The 19,046-nt window shown below is 44.0% G+C and overlaps 1 protein-coding gene across 1 annotated transcript in view; it reads left to right on the top strand.

The window, feature by feature from the left end:
• PDLIM1 (PDZ and LIM domain 1) overlaps positions 1 to 19,046 on the top strand; it is a 40,627-nt gene that overhangs the window by 5,098 nt on the left and 16,483 nt on the right. Inside the window, 3 exon segments of the mRNA NM_001035455.1 lie at positions 12,159 to 12,310; positions 13,831 to 13,915; positions 17,953 to 18,149. Coding sequence (NP_001030532.1) covers positions 12,159 to 12,310; positions 13,831 to 13,915; positions 17,953 to 18,149 — 434 coding nt within the window.

Below are 19,046 nucleotides of genomic sequence, written 5' to 3'. Positions count from 1 at the left end.
GCCCCCCTCTTTATTGTTCAAAAGTGTCCCAGCCTCTCCTATGGCATTGGTTCTATCTTTAACCACCAGTTGATTGAGAAAATGTGTTATATACTCAGAAATGTTTTCCAGTAAATTTGGGTTGTGTTATTCATCTGTGAATATCTGTGCCTAAATGACTCTTGTGTTAATCACAAGAGCCTCTGTTTACACTTGACAGGCTTGTATGAGAATATTTATTTAATCAACTTGCAACAATGGCCATAGTTAATCTAGTTAAACTATATATAAGACTTTTTATATGCTAAGCAGTATTATAATATGAACATATTCTTTCAGTAATCCTTGTGATGCTTCTAAGGTAGATACAATTAAGATGCCCATTTTATGGATGAAAAAAACTGAGTCATAGAAATGTGAAATACTTTGCCCTTGTCATGCAGTAGTGAGTGGATAGAGCTGGATTTTGACTGAGTGATCTGACTTCAAAGGCCATGGCCTTAACCTCTATATCATAATAATATTGTAATAGGAGCTATTATTTTGTGAGTGCCTACTCTGTGCTAGCTGTGCACTTACATTATCTTTTTCTTCACAACCCAGGGACACAGGACACACGATAAATTGCAGAACTGGAATTTGAAACCAGGCAGATTGACTCCCAGGCCGGCTTTAACTACAGTATTCTGCCCTCTGATAAGCCATAACTATCAGTATTTCATTGGTAAAAGTATTACCCAGCACCCAGGTCTGAGAAGTGCTAATCGTGGGACAGGTCTCATCATGAGGGGTAGGACTCTCCTGGGCTCCTCACCCCTGAGACCCTTGTGCCCAGGGCGGTTTGCTAGGCTGGTCTCAGCCCCAGTGCTCTTAGAGCTCAGAGCATCTCAGAGAATAGCAACTCCCCTTCCTGTTCCTCCTGAAAAGCTAGAAGCCATGGCCCCACCTGGGAGAATTGACAGTCCAGCCATGGGAGTCCATGGCCATGCGGGCAGGGAAGAACACAAGAGCAGAGGAATTGGATGATTTGCCAGAGAAAAGTCTGCCCGGGTGGCCAGGAGGGGATTTGGGGCAGTTTTTATGACAAATGAAGATTACCAGGGAGTAGACAGATCCACCTTGCCCAGCCAAAGATGGGGCCTGTAAAGTGGGAACTGAGTCCAGTCCAGGACAAAATGTACCCATGAAAACCTGAGATGAAAAAGGTAATTTCTATGTGGCACTTAGCACCCCTTGTGATTGTTGATACTGTTATTAGCACCAGTGTGGGTGAACTGGAAAGGTCATCTGTAACTGAGGTCTGTGGTGTGTTTTCATATGTAGAGTACACTGCCTTCTCAGGAAATGCCGTCAACCTGAAAGACAACTTTCTGAAGGACATTCTGATCTTGTAGAAGGCTAGGTTCTTGACCAAGCACTTGGCCTAATTTTAATAGAGATGACTACTCAGATAAGCTTCCCTGGTGGCTCAGAGGTTAAAGCGTCTGCCTGCATTGCAGGGGACCTGGGTTCGATCCCTGGGTCGGGAGGATCCCCTGGAGAAGGAAATGGCAACCCACTCCAGTATTCTTGCCTGGAGAATCCCATGGACGGAGGAGCCTGGTGGGCTACAGTCCATGGGGTCGCAAAGAGTCGGACACGACTTCACTTCACTTTCGCTCAGATAAAAAGATACGGACATAGGTAGGACCTATATAGGGTAAAGAGGTCAAATGCATACAGATAGATGAAATTAAGGTGATGTACCAATGATTTACATCCATTTCTTTAAAAATTACACTTTCAAAGCTTTAATGTGATCAGACTCTATATGCTCAGTCGTGTCTGACTCTTTGCAACTCCATGGACTGTAGCCCACCACCAGGCTCCTCTGTCTGTGGGATTTCCCAGGCAAGAATACTGGAGTTGGTTGCCATTTCCTTCTCCAGGGGATCTTTCTGACCCAGGGATCGAACCTGGGTCTCCTGCATTACAGGTGGGTTCTTTACCAACTGAGCCACCAGGGAAGTCACAGTCAGACCCTATGACTCAGCAATTCTCCAGTTAACCGCTCAATAGAAAAGTGTCCACATGGCATGAAAGACATATCAAGAATCTTCAAAGCGGTACTATTCACAATAGCCCCAAACTCGGAACAACTCAAATGCATTAACAAAAATGAAATGGAAAAATAAATGCTGGTATATATACATATATTTATAACAAAGAATGAAATGAAACACTGCCTCAGTGAGAATGGAGGAATTACAACCATGCATGATAATATGGATCAGACAGATATACAGTGTTGACAGGAAGAAGCCAGACATAACACATAAATACCACATCATTAGAGTTATAGAAGACTAATCAAGCCAAATTAATCTATAGTGTTAACTAGCATTCATCTATGGTCGGGATCATGGTAACCTTTGCCAGAAGGCTAGTGATGGAAGGAGGCACGAGGGGGTCTTTGGAAGTTCTGGTAGCGTTCAGTTTCTTTGATTCTGATTCCATGGACTCGCTTTGTTTGTGATACTCCATCCAGTTGTTTATTCACAAATCATGTCCTTATCTGTTTGTGTGATATGCCTCAATAAAATGCTTACATTAAAACTCTTGTGCTTTGTATACAGGATCAAATAGTATAAAAATGTGGACAGCCCACGGTAAAAAGCCTTCCCCACACCATTTCCCAATCTTACTTCCCAGAGGTAAATGCTGTTTAACAGTTTGCTGCAAAACTTTTCAGACATTTTTCCATTCATGTAGCATTTTAAAAATCAAATTACCATGTCATGATGAAATATTTGGATGTCATTGCTTTTGCTTTCTGCCTTGTTTTTAATGTAGCAAATCAAGAATTAAAGCCATCTTGATGTCATAGGAAAATAAAATCTCGGTATCAGCCTGACCAGGATTAAAACTTGTCTCCTCCCTGTGTTAGCTGAAGGGTCAGCCTCTGAAACCTCAGTGTGGGAGTAATAGTACTTGTCTTCAAAGGTTGTGGTGAGGATTAAGATGGTGTTAGATAGATCCTAGCAGTTTGACTAACACACGGAAGGCATTGGGATGCAGTGGTACTATTAAAAAATATTAATGGTAGCTAGAAGGCAATGGCACCCCACTCCAGTACTCTTGCCTGGGAAATCCCATGGACGGAGGAGCCTGGTAGGCTATAGTCTATAGAGCCGTTAAGAGTCGGACACAACTGAGTAGCTTCACTTTCACTTTTCACTTTCATGCATTGGAGAAGGAAATGGCAACCCACTCCAGTGTTCTTGCCTGGAGAATCCCAGGGACAGAGGAGTCTGGTGGGCTTCTGTCTATGGGGTCGCACAGAGTCGGACACGACTGACACGACTTAGCAGCAGCAGCAGTGCATATTGAGCACTTACTATGGGCCAGACTTTGTTTTAAACTACAAATGTAATTTCATTTAATTGAACCATGAATGAGGTTGATCCTATTATAAATTTCATTTGATAGAGACTTCCCTGGTGGTCCAAAGGTTAGGACTCAGTGCTCTCACTGTGGTGGCCTGGATTCCATCCCTAGTTAGGCAGTTAAGATCCTGCAAGCCAAGTGGTGGAGCAAAAAAAAAGTCATTTGGTAAATGAAGAAGCCTGGGCACAAAAAGTATAACTGCTCAAGGTTATGTGTTTAGTGAATGGTAAGGCTTTGGGCTGTGGCTGATTGTTATTGGGGCTGTTGAAAAGCACATGGGGGGACTTTCCTGGTTGTCCAGTGGTTAGAGTCCGCTTTTCAGTGCAGGGACGCAGGTTTGATTCCTGGTTGGGGAACTAAGATCCCACATCCCTTGGGCAGCTAAGCCCACGTGCTGCAGTGAAGAGTCCCAAGTGATACAGCTAAGATCTGATGCAGCCAAATAAATAAATATTGAAAAAAAGAAAAAGCATACGGGGTTCAGAGGGACTTGTATGGGGACTTTTGAGAGACTGATGACTTCTTGATCAATTAATCAGGGTATTCTACTTTGCTGTCTGCGTTTTAATTCTATTCCTATGTAAGTAATAATGGTTGATCTTTCAGACTACGAGAGCTTTCTCTCTAAATGGCCACCCCTTAGCATTAATAGTTTCCTTTTGCACTGAACCGTGAAGTGAAGCTAGATTAAGGCACAGCTCACCTACAAGGACCTAAACTACTTTATTGCCTCATTTTCTTAAGAAAAATGGTTATAGAGTAACTAAGAACAGTTTGAAACATTCTTGGGGTTTTCAGGCCGACTTGCCTAAGTACATACAGCTTCTGTGGCTGTAATGTGGCTTCAAAGTCTGTGCCATAACCTCGACCCACAAACAAATTGAGTCAGAAGTCTGACTAAGGAGAGTTCAAATTCCACATCTAAACGGTATAGTGTGGGGCTGGGCTCTGCTATGTCACCCAGCTCAGAGTCTTTTAAATTTATATATCTGAATACTTTGACACAGCTGCTAGTTCAAAGGAGGTTGTCCCTCAAGGTACATGGCACTGAGATTGAACTTGAATTCCAAATTTCTTTAGTTCAGTCTTGTTTTCTATGATGTTAAAAATGCTAAACTATCATTGTTTAATATTTAATTAATACAGCCAACTTGTAAGATGGATTTAAGGTAATTTACAGCAGTAAAATACATAGCTACAAAATTTCAAACATAAAAACACACATCAGAAGATGTAACAAAAAACTGGAACAAAGAAGAAAGAGGTGTGCCAGGACCTTTATATCAGATGGTTTCTGTAGTTGCATACTGCATTTAGCTGTGAGTTTTCTGGCTGAGGCATAATAGGAATCATGTTAAGTTGTTTAGGCACCTGGAATGAAATGACTTGTGCAGTACTCTACTTGCATTTAAGGATGTTTATCAATGTTGTCGGAGAAGGCAATGGAACCCCACTCCAGTACTCTTGCCTGGAAAATCCCATGGATGGAGGAGCTTGGTGGGCTACAGTCCATGGGATTGCTAAGAGTCGGACACGACTGAGCAACTTCACTTTCACTTTTCACTTTCATGCACTGGAGAAGGAAATGGCAACCCACTCCAGTGTTCTTGCCTTGAGAATCCCAGGGGTGGGGGAGCCTGGTGGGCTGCCATCTATGGGATCGCACAGAGTCGGACATGACTGAAGTGACTTAGCAGCAGCATCAATGTTGTAGGGTCAATGTTAAAGGATCAAGGTTAACAGTATTCTGTGAACATTCAGGAAATTCACCTGTATTTCTGTCCACAGATAAACATCAGAGCACCTTTTGAATAGGGACAATTTTTTCTTTGCAGGATTGGGGGTGGGGGCCAGTGGAGACTTTGCATCAGAGTTGTTTCAACTGATTGACAAGTATTATATTTGGTTAAAACCTCCATCTCTGTCAAAGGAGTGGCAGTACAATTTATCATCCAGGCTGGAACACTGTTGAGAGTGAAATAGGGTGCTTTTGATAATTAAGCTGGGAAAACAGGTTTTGTCCTGGACAAACCAGGGTGTCTTATAGTCTTGGTTATAAAACTTTTCTACATAGAATTTTTTAACTAAGCCAGTGGTCACAAGCATGTTTGCCTGAAGGGGTTGGGAGGCAACAAAAGGGTTTTGACTTGAGGGTGAGGTAATGGAAAAATCAATAGCAGCAAGAAGGATGATAAATGGCAACTGGTTCCAGGTTTCTGTGTTGGGGACAGAGGAGCATGGCGTGGACTAATTGAATGGAGAGTGTCTGCCTCAGCTAAAGCAGGCAGAGTAATTAAAAAGCCGAGATAGTAGGCAAGGTTCATTTATTGGGCCCCCTCAATCTTGAGCCTAGGGATTAAAGGAATCCCTTCTCGCTGTCAATAGAACAGATAACTTTAAGTGTAAGTGCCTTCAGGCAAGTCCTTTAGGGGAAGCCAGCCTCCAAATGGCTGTCCTAGAGGCTGCATGGTCGACCCTTGAATGGATCTGCTTCTCTCAACTGCTGTTAGGGACTATCTGTAAAGGCAGTCACCTTAATGTCAGTAGAGCTAGGTCTAAGTGGTTGTTTCTTGGCAGTAACCGGACAGTTGAGTCAGAGGCTATGTTTAAATTCCTTTGTTGTTCCCCATTGTTTTCCAGATAAAGTACAGATAAAGCCTTGTTAAAAAGAAAATAACAGAACTCTTGCAGCCAGATCTGTTTTTATATTTCCAGACTCATCCCTCTCCTCCCCCTTTGCTTCCTGTGTTTTATCTATGCCAGTCCACATGCAGTTCCTATAAGCCGGAATGCTCTTTTCTGCCTCCTGTGGTGCCTTTGCACAGTTTTAAGCAATGCCTCCTCCAGGGAGTCTTCCCTGCTTCCACCTTTAGGCTCTCATTGCGTCTTTACTTGTTTCTAGTATCGGCTGCTGTACATGCCTGTCTGCCCCAGGAGGCTGTGAACTTGAGAGTGTTCTCTGCCTGGGGCATTTTGTATAATCCTCACGACAACTTTCTGACACCAGGACAGTTATCACTCCTATTTCATAGGTGAGAAGAGGGAGGCACACAGAGGTGAAATATCCCACTCAGGGGTACTTAGCTCATAAGCGTCAGAGCCAGGACTTGATTCCTGGCTATCTGACTTCAGAAGCCACATCTTAATAAGCTACACTGTCTTTCAGAAAGTACTTAAGGAATGTCTGTCTGATGAGTGAATGAATGAGAGAAAGGAGGTAACAGGAGGGATAAAATAGGTATATGCCATAATACAGAGGAAGAAAGTCATCTTTTCATTTGCGATGGCCAGTGGGTATGCATCCAGGTTTATATAAGAGCATTAGTTATTTAGATGTGTGTGCAATGGCACCCCACTCCAGTACTCTTGCCTGGAAAATCCCATGGACGGAGGAGCCTGGTGGGCTGCAGTCCATGGGGTAACTGTGAGTTGGACACGACTGAGTGACTTCACTTTCATGCATTGGAGAGGGAAATGGCAACCCACTCTAGTATTCTTGCCTGGAGAATCCCAGGGGCGGGGGAGCCTGGTGGACTACCGTCTATGGGGTTGCACAGAGTCGGATACGACTGAAGCGACTTAGCAGCAGCAGCAGCAACATGTGTGGTAAGTCACTTCAGTTGTGTCTGACTCTTTGTGATGTAAATTGAAGAAAAGGGCTTGTAAATTGAAGAAAATAGGTGAGCCTCATCATAATCCTATTCTGTGCCATTTAGAAGTGAAATTCAGTGCATCTTCTTTTGTGTTCAGGAGTCTGACGGCAGTGCACAGGCTTTAATGATGCAGTGAAGGGCAGATGTACAGGTTGGCCTCTGAGCAAAGTGTCTGCCTGGCGGGGCAAAGGGTGAGAAAGACTTGAGTGAATTCTGCAGAAAATGGCAGATTGTTCCTTAGTGGAAATTGTGCTTAACCCCATTTATTCTCAGGCAGGAAAAGTTGTGATCAAATTGTATGGTCTCTGAGGAAGAAAGCTGGAAGAGGGTTTTGCGGATGTCCATTGAAATAATTAATGGGCCTGTCTCTTTGGAGCAGAGTGTAGGACTTCTCTTTAAGAAGCTGAAGCTGACTCCTTTATGAGCTGGTTCTGATGGAATTTGAGGGTCAGGAGGAAATTAGAATAGACAGTGTGGCAGACTGGTTTAAGTGGAAGGACTCCAGAGCCACACAGCCCGCCACTCACCAGCTGTGTAACCTCAGGCAAACTGCTTAACCCTTGTTACTCTACTTCCTTCTCTGTGATGATGTCAATAATGTTGGCTACCTGATAGCATCTCGGGAGGATTGGTGAATTAACCCTTGCCAGACGCTTTCACTGTGTTTGACACATAATTAGCACTCATTAGCTGATGAATGTTGCTGTGATTGTGATGAATAGTTGATGTGCAATAAGGATCGGAGTCCTCCATTCAAGATGGGAACTAACCAGAGGAGACGCAGGCCTTCTCTCCTGAGGGCTTTTCATTTCTGATTTGAGTATTTTATAAGGGAAGGTGTTACTGGGTCCCAGCTCAGCACAGACCAGTGGAGATGGTTAATAGATGGCAGGAGGTACCCAGGCCTTGGTAGGAGTTTGGGACACTCCAGTTCCCTGTGTTGAAGGCCACAAAAGATGAATCTCCTCAATTCTGGATTTGTCTTCAGCTCTGACAGTTATTTGGGTTTGGAGCTTCTGCTGCTGGCACTGTGGTAAAGCAGGAAAGGAACGGAGTTTGGTTAAATGAGAGGATCTGGTTTCAAGTTCAGGCTCCAACCTTTAGCAGTGTGAACTTGAGTCAGTCACAGCTTTTCTGGGTTTCAATTTCCTCATCTGTAAAATTATCTTACATGTTAATGGTGAGTTCATCGTCATTATTATGTCAAGTAGCAGAAAGTATGTGAAAGAGCTTTGTAAAAAGCAAGTCCCGTAATTTCATTTAAATCCACCTTTTTCCCCTAGAAATAAACAGCTCATGAAAGAATATGGACTCTATTTGTGTGTGATTCCGTCCAAGTTCCATCTGATGATAGTGTTTTACAACTTTCTGAGATTTCTTTTAACTTCCCATTAATTTGGGTTAAAAAAAAAAAAGACCAGAAGAGGGGATGGCCAAGCCTTGATTACTCAGGCTCAGGGCTCTTAAGACTGGTTCTAGCTCGTCCAGAATCTGTCAGGATGTTTTGAGCAGAAGTGTCTCACCTTCAAGACAGTTTAAACCAAGTGCTGGAAATTACGGAGTTCTTAGCAGCTGAGCATATGCAAGTAAGAGGAAACTCTGTCTTCTTTTTCTCAAGCTTTTTGTCCCCCCAACCCCCACCTTATTTTAGTTTTGTGAGTGGTCGCATTCCAGGAGAGTGATGCTGGGGAAGATGGTTATTTGATTCCTTTTGAAATAGTCACTTTTTTAAAAAGGATGAAACGAAGCAGCATGATTACATATTTAACAACGCAAGGTATTTTGGATTCAATCATTCATTGGACACATATTCATTGCCCACATACTGTGCTGGTCACAGCTAGGCACCTGAGGACATCACAGTGCAAAAGGCAGACAAAAGCCTGCTCTCACACTTATGGCTCTCAAGCATTATATATAAACAAATTCAGAAAACAGACTTACAGACTTAATGTGACAAGTGCTGTGAAGAAGAGAACGTATGAAAAGGTTGACAACGGGCCCTAATTTAGACTGGAGATCAGGAATGTCTTCTGTGAGAAGGGTCATTTAAGCCCAGAAGTTAATCAGGCAGTGGCTGCAGCAGTGCCAAGGCCCTGAGGCAGGAAAGAAGGAAGGAAGGCCCCTGTAGCTGGAGCTTAGGCGGGGGATGGCCTGGGCCTTAGGGAACTCATCCATGATTTTGGGTTTTATCCAAGGGAACTTCTCTTTAACATCATGAGAATTGGTTATGACAAATGAGTTCATCAGGCTGCTCTCCCTGGAGACAGAGTAAATAAAGTGATGCTTAGTGCCATTTTTAAAACAAGGGGTCTGTGTTGTTCTTTAGAAAAGGGAAAACATATACGAAGTCACACCAGGTCAGTCTTCTCAGGAAGACAAGCAGAAAATGAGAGGAATTTGTTTTTACTGCACATACTGTGACTCAGAGCTAACTCCCTGAAGTCGACTGAAAGGAGAGCGGCCATGCTTGCCTGTATTAAATTTCTTTTCCCAGTGGCTGCATGGGAAGAAGGTCCGAACCTTAGATTGTGGGCTTTCATTTTCTAAAGGCCAGATCTCTGGTAAACGGATGATGGGAAAGCCAGAAAGGAAGGTTAGGAGGTCAGGATCTCTGCACTGGTTTCCACATCCTGCTACATTCCAGGAGAGTTTTGCCTGATAAAGTCATAGCATGTCTGAACCGGAAGGAACCTTGGGGACCAAAGTCATCCGTCCCTTATTTTGTGGGGTCCAGGCACTGATGAGGGGAAAACCTTGACAGCAACATAACACTGGCCACCTCAGGAGGTCAGTGTTTCCTTCTGGCAAGGGCTGATTGGAAACTGTGGCTGCTGAAAACTGCATCAGATACAGAGGCTCAGGGCATAAGCCTGTGTCCTAATTTGGTGTGTTGGGCCTCTTCTCTGTGGTTCAGCCTTATGGAGACCCTCAAGTGTTCACAAAGTCTTCCTCACTGGGCTCCCAGGAGTCAAAGGCCTTTTCCAAGGTGAGGCCAGAACCCTGTGGGTGCTGGGAGCCTGGGTGTAATCTGCTCCCAGAGGGCTTGGACTTCCATTGAGGAAGGTCTTTTAATGCCAAAGTCATGACTGACCTTGGGATGATGGTCCTGTTTTTAGTATGCTGCCAAGTCCTTCAGTCGTGTCTGACTCTGCACTCTGTGGACTGTAGCTCACCAGGCTCCTCTGTCCATGGGATTCTCCAGGCAAGAATACTGGAGTGGATTGCCACACCCTCCTCCAGGGGTTCTTGCCAACCCAGGGATCGGACCTGCGTCTCTTACATCTCCTGCATTGGCAGGCAGATTCTTTACCACTAGCACCACCTGGGAAGCTAGATGTTTTTAATATACCTTGGTTTAAAAAAATACTTAATAGTAAAACACATCTCTGAGCTTAGTGCTGCTTCAAAATGAGTTTGTACTTTGTTCATCACAATAGTGTCTGTATTCACTTGAAAAATAGTTGTACAACTCCAAATGAGGCATGATAATTATTCAGGTCACACGTAATGCTCAGCAGGCAGATGGATTTGATGACCCACTGCAGTCATTGGCTGGCTTCGCTCAAGCATGGTGGCCCATAAATTTGGAACCCCTTGTTTTAGAAGCATTGGCGTGAAGAAAATCAGCCACCTATAGGGGCTGACCCTAATAGTTAACTTTTTGGCTAGGAGGAACCAGTGTATACTGGTTCATACTTTAAAATATTCTTTGTTGCTTTTTTTCAGTTACAAAAGTACTCTAAGCTCACTGTGAAAATCAAAACCATTACAGAAATGTAATATTGTGAACAATTTGGTTTTAGTTCAGTTCAGTCGCTCAGTCGTGTCTGACTCTGCGACCCCATGAATCACAGCACGCCAGGCCTCCCTGTCCATCACCAACTCCCGGAGTTCACTCAGACTCATGTCCATCGAGTCAGTGATGCCATCCAGCCATCTCATCCTCTGTCATCCCCTTCTCCTCCTGCCCCCAATCCCTCCCAGCATCAGAGTCTTTTCCAGTGAGTCAACTCTTCGCATGAGGTGGCCAAAGTACTGGAGTTTCAGCTTTAGCATCATTCCTTCCAAAGAAATCCCAGGGCTGATCTCCTTCAGAATGGACTGGTTGGATCTCCTTGCAGTCCAAGGGACTCTCAAGAGTCTTCTCCAATACCACAATTCAAAAACATCAATTCTTCAGTGCTCAGCCTTCTTCACAGTCCAACTCTCACATCCATACATGACAACAGGAAAAACCATAGCCTTGACTAGACGAACCTTTGTTGGCAAAGTAATGTCTCTGCTTTGAATACGCTATCTAGGTTGGTCATAACTTTCCTTCCAAGGAGTAAGTGTCTTTTAATTTCATGGCTGCAGTCACCATCTGCAGTGATTTTGGAGCCCCCCAAAATAAAGTCTGACACTGTTTCCACTGTTTCCCCATCTATTTCCCATGAAGTGATGGGACCGGATGCCATGATCTTCATTTTCTAAATGTTGAGCTTTAAGCCCACTTTTTCACTCTCCACTTTCACTTTCATCAGGAGGCTTTTGAGTTCCTCTTCACTTTCTGCCATAAGGGTGGTATCATCTGCATATCTGAGGTTATTGATATTTCTCCTGGCAATCTTGATTCCAGCTTGTGTTTCTTCCAGTCCAGCATTTCTCATGATGTACTCTTCATAGAAGTTAAATAAGCAGGGTGACAATATACAGCCTTGACGAACTCCTTTTCCTATTTGGAACCAGTCTGTTGTTCCATGTCCAGACTAGTAACATAGTAATATACTAGTTGGCTGATCCCAGGTAAGTCACAGATCTTTCAAAGCCTAAGTTTCCTGGTCTCTAAAATGGGGACCATATTGGGACTGATACTTGCCTTCCTTTCTCACAAGGTTATTGTGTGGGTCCAGTGAAATGGTTTCTAGAAACAACTAGTAAACCGCAATGTATTACGTAACTTTAAGGGGTCAGTATCATTATAACTTATGATTTTAGCCTTCTTTACTTTTTAAATGCTTTGACTCATATCAGTGAGTCCTTAACCCAGTGGTAACTTACTCAGTGGTTTCCTTGGAGGCAAACGGTACCTAAACCTGCTCACTCCTTTTTTCCCAGGTCACTCCCGGAAGCAAGGCTGCTATAGGTAATTTATGTGTTGGAGATGTAATCACAGCCATCGATGGGGAAAATACCAGCAATATGACACACTTGGAAGCTCAGAACAAAATCAAAGGCTGCACGGACAACATGACTCTCACAGTAGCCAGGTGAGGAGGAAATGCTCTCTCATTTCCGAGCGACCAGAAGCTGCTTTTGAGCAGGGACTGCCTCACCTATTTCAGAATTCCCTATACCCCCAGCTCAGTGCCATATAGGTAGTGTGGTATAGGTAGGCTGAAGGTCTGTGGAATTGGATTTTCAGATTGCTCATCTTCCTCTCTGATTTTACAGTGCTTCTCACTGTGTGGGCATCTTTTTCTAAGATACTTGAATTGTCACTTGATCTAACACAACTAACCAAAATTTTGAGGAAGTAAAATCAATTTATATACTGTCAGATATAATGAAATGAAACCACTGAGTATCTACTGCTCCCGCCACACACACTGAGCCCTGGATGCTGCTCTAGATTACAGTTACAGAGACAGACTTCATTGAGCACATTAGACAAAGTGCTGAAAGTTTAAGAAAGGAGAGCTAGAGTTGATGAATGAGAAGAATGCTCTGGGAGTCGTAATTGGGACAGAGTTCCCGTTTCTCTTCCATTTAGTCTTGGAAGGGGTCCTGTAAAGGCATGGTTTCAGAAATGATTTGGTTCGACCTGTATAGCTCCCTGTTTCCTGTTGGATCAAGTTTACATTCTTCGTTCGGATCTCCTGTTTACCTGTCTTCAATGTCTCATTAACCTTAGCTTGCACAGTGCTTCATCGTGAACCCTTTGGTCTCCTCTGCAAAGTAGCTTTATGGCTTTCTTCTACCTTGTACCAGGACTGGCAGGAAGACCAAGTGTGGGGCAGGATGCCAAAGCATCTTACATGCTTATATGCTTCCGAGCCCTGCCCTCATGAGAGGTGCACTGTTTTATTACTATCCCCTCAGGAGCACATTTACCCTTCATTCTCCATTCCTATCTCAGTGCAATCTTCTCCTTTTAGACATTCATTCATAGATTGATTTTTTGATCCATTTACCATTAAATTGAGCAGCTACATCTTGTATATATCTGGCCCCGTGCTAGGCCATCTGACCATAGAAGGATAAGTACAAATATTCTGTACCTGTAAGAGTGAAAAACAAAAACGCTAAAGATAACTTAGAGGAGACCTAGAGTGTTGCTGTGTAATGGTACAGAGATGTTTTCCCAAGTTCAGGAGAGGCACCATGATCAAGCTGGTTGTCTGGTCTGCATCAAGAACACTGGATGAGACAGAGAAGCTCATTCTGTCCTGAGCAGAGGTGGGGTGGCATCAGGCAGGTTCAGGAGCCTGGAGGAGGCTGGTGCAGCTGGGTCAGCAACACAGAATGTATTGGGGGAGGGCTGAGGCTGGACGAAGGGCCAGCAGCCTGGGAAATCCCTCAGGGCTGAGTGGGCAGCTGTCAGAGTAGCAATCAGACATGATGTCATGAGGTTGATGCTTCTGAAAATCACATCAGTGGTAAAACAGAGGGGAGGCTGGGGAGCAGAATGCTAGTAGCTGGGTAAGAGGGGACAAAACCCGACTCCATTTTTAGTGTGTATTATTTATTGGCATGCATGAAACAGCTTAGCTTTGTCAATCTGTTGCAGATCTGAACAGAAAATCTGGTCTCCTCTGGTGACAGAGGAAGGGAAACGTCACCCATACAAGATGAATTTAGCCTCTGAACCCCAAGTAAGTACTTGCTCACCAGTGCTCTTGCTTTTAGCATCCTGGGACATTTCCACTTTTGACACAGCTCAGCTCACCTCTGCTTTTCCTGCCCTGGATGCTGGGGATAGGACGCAGGAAGGGCCCTCCACTGACACGTCTGGGACCTGGCTCTTATTCGGTTCTTCCCGTAAGGGAACTGCAGGAGGAAAGGGCTGGAAAACCCCAGAGCAGTGACGTCAGGGCCTGGTTAGGAAGGGGATATGGAAGCGGGTGGAAGCTTTCCTGTGTAGAACAGAGTGGCAGAACCATGGCAAAATAGAAGCACTGACTCAGCTCATGATGGACCGCTGATGCAAATGTGCTAAAGATGGAAAGAAGTTTGGGTCCTGAGGCCTACAACTTAGCAGGGACATGTAGTAGTGGACCCAGATATCCCTGGCCACCCTTCATCCCACTACCTGGTTTCTGAGAGTCTTAGGGTGGAAATGCTAAGTGCTCTAGTTTTCCTTAAAATTACTAAAATTAATTGGTAGTTCATATTGGAAAATAGGGTAGGGAGTCAATGCACAGTTTTGTTGGCCAAATAGAATTTCCTGGGATGGAAAATTGTCTGGAGATCCCATATTTGGAATCATTAATAATGATTTTATTTCTTCTGTACAATGAATGGATGGATGTTCTTTAGCAATAAGTACAGGAAATGTAAAGAAGAATGTTTAGAACATCTTTGTAAAACTCCTCACACTTGGTAGGCTACTTTTCACAGTGTGTCTGTTGGATAAATGAATGAGTTGTTAGTGGTATGTTAGTAGTAACTCAATAATGGCTTTTGAAAACTTCTTCTAAAATGGTTTGTGATTGTTATACATTTAGCCCCAATTGAAGATTTGAAGTTTAATTTTTTTTCTCCGTTTCAGACAGTGTATCATTTTTATGGTATATTAAGATATAATCCAGAGAAGGCAATGGCAACCCACTCCAGTACTCTTGCCTGGAAAATCCCATGGACGGAGGAGCCTGGTAGGCTGCAGTCCATGGGGTCATGAAGAGTCGGACACTTACTGAGCTACTTCATTTTCACTTTCATGCATTGGAGAAGGAAATGGCAACCCACTCCAGTGTTCTTGCCTGGAGAATCCCAGGGACAGCGGAGCCTGGTGGGCTGCCATCTGTGGGGTCGCACAGAGTCGGAAATGACTGAAGCGACTTAGCAGCAGCAGCAAGATATAATCAAAAGATAAAATATAGCTAGTTATCTTTTATACCTAAAACAGAAACTGGTGTGAAATTGAACTCACTGGTACATTAGTGTGGGTAAATTAGTGGTTGTATGTGAATGGTATTTCTCAAATGTCTTCCATTAAAATGTCAGAAGTGTAATCATACAAAATTTTTCCCATTAGTTAATAAAAATAATACTTAGTCCTAACAGTCACTTTAAGGATCATTTTGCATCTGCCATTTCAAAACTGACATGACTGTATTATTCTCTACAGCTCCTCTAAGGAAAGTTCATGAAATGGCATTCAGTTTATAAATTGGCAGCTGTGCAAACTAATTTAAAACATGCCACAGTCAATTCCAGTTTCCTAGGGAGTTCTCAGCCACTTCATTAAGTTTACTATAAATGTTCAGTTTTAATCTGTTAAGTCGTCGTATGTTTTATAATATATCAGGAATGATTTTGTTTTAGTGCCGTCTTTCTAAAATCCTAGTTTTTCACTTCAGGAAGGCAATACTTAAATTTCAGTTATACTTTTTATATGTATTATACTTTTTATATGTATTATACTTGAATTTCCATCTTAAACATGAGTACTTATCTTTAGTCTTTTGAAGGTAATTTTCTTCAGATTAAAAAAAAACCTCAAACACTTTAGCATTTAATTTGACTATATATTTTTTTGAATTCCAGTAATTCTTTGTTCATATGAAAAACTTCCCACCTCTCATTTTCCCAAAATCTTCCACTTCCAGTCACTCTAAAATAGAGGAGTGAGTAAGAGCAGAGTTCATCTGTAATTGAAGGATCTGTTCGTTCATGTAAGGCCAGCCCACACCCCAGCTTATCTGAGGTCAGTGCAGTTACACACCTAGTTTATATTTCCTCATTATTGAGTTTCCTCGGTGACTGATAAATACAAAGCCCAAACAATGACATCATCCCTTCCAAAAGGCAGGCCCTGAATTAACCGCCTGATTTCTGGAAAGACCAGTATTCACTTGGGGTTAGAGATACTCCTTTTATGTACAAAACAGATACATTCTTGGGAGATTCTCTGTAGAGTGAAAAATCAGAATTTCCAACCTGCATTTTCTACTGACTTCCATTGCAGTTGAACATGGGTTTCTGTGGAGGGAGAAGGGAATGACGCTGGTTGACTGCTGTGGTGCCAGGCAGAATCCAGAGGCTAAGAGAGATTAACTTGCTCAAAGCCAAACAGGAGGCAACAGGGAAAAACCTGAGCGGAGACAGAGAATGAGGGCTCTTCCCTGGTGCTCAGCATCAAGAGATGCTCCTCAGAATTGCTACAGGGAAGGAGAGAGGAGAAAAGAATTGCCATCCTGGCTGCTGCTTGTGCGAGTGCCCTACAGAGCTGCAGGGTCCCAGGCCACCCCTTGGGAAGTCTGCGGCCGTTAAAGACCACTTCTTATGTCATTGTTATTCCTCGTGCAGTAAAAACTTTCCTAAAACTTTGCTAAAGTTATTTGCAGAACTAATTATACTTCCCTTTGGTGAACACACTACATGTACTGAACTTTTGTCCAATGTGGATCAAGTCAGCTCAGTGTAAGGTGTACAGGAAAACCTCACTGTTTCTAACATGTCAAAGAGGGAGCCTGTCTGAATCATCATAAACACATTTTCATGTTGTCTTTTAAGTCAGTGGTGGTGTTTTAGTCGCTAAGTCATGTCCGACTCTTACGTGGACTGTAGCCTGCCAGGCTCCTCTATCCATGGGATTCTCCAGGCAGGAATACTGGAGTGGGTTGCCATTTCCTTCTCCAGGGGATCTTCCCAACCCAAGAATTGAACCCTGGTCTCCTGCACTGCAGGCTGATTCTTTACCAACTGAGCTAAGTCAGTACACAGTGAATTAAGCTAGTGGTTTTCATCATCAATTCTGAGAAAGCATGAAAGACTTTAAGGCTTAGTAAAGAAAGAGGAAAAAAAAAAAGGAAGAGCAACAGAGGACAGGAGCTCTTGGGGCAGTTGTTCTGGGTCTGAGTGTTAATGAGGAGTCCGGGTTTCAGGAAGATTTCTGGGAAGCCCAGAAAATAGGGCGCACATCATGTTTAATAGATTGCACAGGGTACGCTCTCAGCTAGGAGAGGGGTTGACCCAGAATGCCTGTGCAGAAAGCACCTTGCTGCCATCAGAAAAGCTGTGAATTTTTTTTTTTTTCCCTTAAAAAGGAATGTTAGTTTAAAAGCTTTTGAGGGGTGTTCATAGAGTAGCTCTGAGGTGGTGTGGCTGTAGTAATTATCTACTGAGACCTGGCAGTCTAGAGTGGAGGTTGATGGTGGGTGCTTCCCCAAATTACAGAAAGAGGGGGATGAGCACAAGAGGAATTTAAAGTCCTTTCCTGCAGCTACCTGGGCATGGCCGCATAATAGGTATCCCCCAGCCTTCCATCTTATCAGCTTGGCCTTCCCTCACAAGAAACAACAGCTCAGTCATTCCCTGTAGCCTGCTTCTGCTAGTGCACCCAGGCTTGTCTGCCTAGTCATCAGCCACTTCAGTGTTGACACCACAACCCTCTTATCTTGCTTGTCTAAACCTTTCCTTTCTGGGGAATTTATCTCTACCTTTTATCATCTCCTGCTTTGCACTGAAGTGATGCGGGTTCCTCTCCTCCTGGTACTTAATCCCTCTGGAATGTGTCCTGAAAGGCTGTTTCAGCTCTGACTTGGATCCGGACAGCCTAGGGCATCAAGGGATGTCCTACCTAGGGGTATCCAGCAGAAGATCAGGTTCTGCTGGACCTCAGTACCGGATGTACTTAGTAGTACATACTGGACACCACTTTGATCTCTCCTTTGATCCCTGCCTGCAGGAGGCCCTCCACATAGGAAGCGCCCACAACCGGAGTGCCGTGCCCTTTACTGCCTCACCCGCCTCCAGCTCTGCCCCCAGGGTCATCACAAACCAGTACAACAACCCAGCTGGCCTCTACTCCTCTGAAAATATCTCCAGCTTCAACAACGCCTTGGAGTCAAAGACAGCAGCCAGTGGGCAGGAGAACGGCAGAGCGTGAGTAGGCCCATGCAGTCTGCCCTGGGCCAGTCCTGGGAGAGGCTTACCACACCAGAACAGGCCTGTGCAGGCAGCGTGGAGAAGGGTCAACCACTAGCCCAGAGAAAAACGTCTGCTTTAGCACTGTCTTTGTTTTTTAACTTTTTTGGCTGCATGTGGAATCTTAGTTACCCAATCAGGGGTCAAACCCTCACCCTCTGCAGTGGACGGGACTGTCTTAACCACTGGGCCACTGGGGAAGTCCCTAGCACAGTTGTTTCTGTATTCATTTTCCTCGTCTCTGAAAACGGGGTGACACCACCTGCCTTGTAGGGTTGTTGTGAAATAAGAAGTAAGCTGTAAAATGTCCAGTTGATTCTTCACTGAGACCCTGTTATTATTGTTCTGATTTCTGTGGTCACTGTCTTCTTCCAAGTGACCATCCTCCTTTCTTTTTTTTTTTCCATCCTCCTTTCTTGACAGCCCTGCTGCTTCCTGAAAAATTCTTCAGTGTTTAGAGTTGGGGCTCTCTGCTTGTGTTCACCATCCAATGTGGGCAAGGGATGGGTACTTCATGATGCAGTTTTTGGTGAAGCAATGTTTGCTTTTTTCCCTCCAGTGGACCAGTAGAAACGATAGGAAGAAGAGATGTCCATGCACGTATAAATGTGTGTCCATTGGAACAGATTCTCATCTGGGATAGAGGAGGGCTTGGCCAGGGTGGGGAGGTCTAAGGAGACATCTTGCTCAGGGCTGGGGAGGCCTGTGCCCTTTAGCCACAGCTGCCTCTAAGTCTTCATCTAAAGGATCCTTTGTGTCTTCCCAGCAGAGGGGGCCCAGTATCAACTCCCTCCCAAACTCTTTGAAGATGAATCCAAAAACACAGGGAATCCTGCGGCCCATGGCAAAGAACTG

Source organism: Bos taurus, chromosome 26 (genome assembly GCF_002263795.3).
Source record: "Bos taurus isolate L1 Dominette 01449 registration number 42190680 breed Hereford chromosome 26, ARS-UCD2.0, whole genome shotgun sequence".
NCBI lineage: Eukaryota > Metazoa > Chordata > Mammalia > Artiodactyla > Bovidae > Bos > Bos taurus.
Note: the sequence above shows the minus strand (reverse complement) of the source record. Positions and strands in the feature narration are given on the sequence as shown.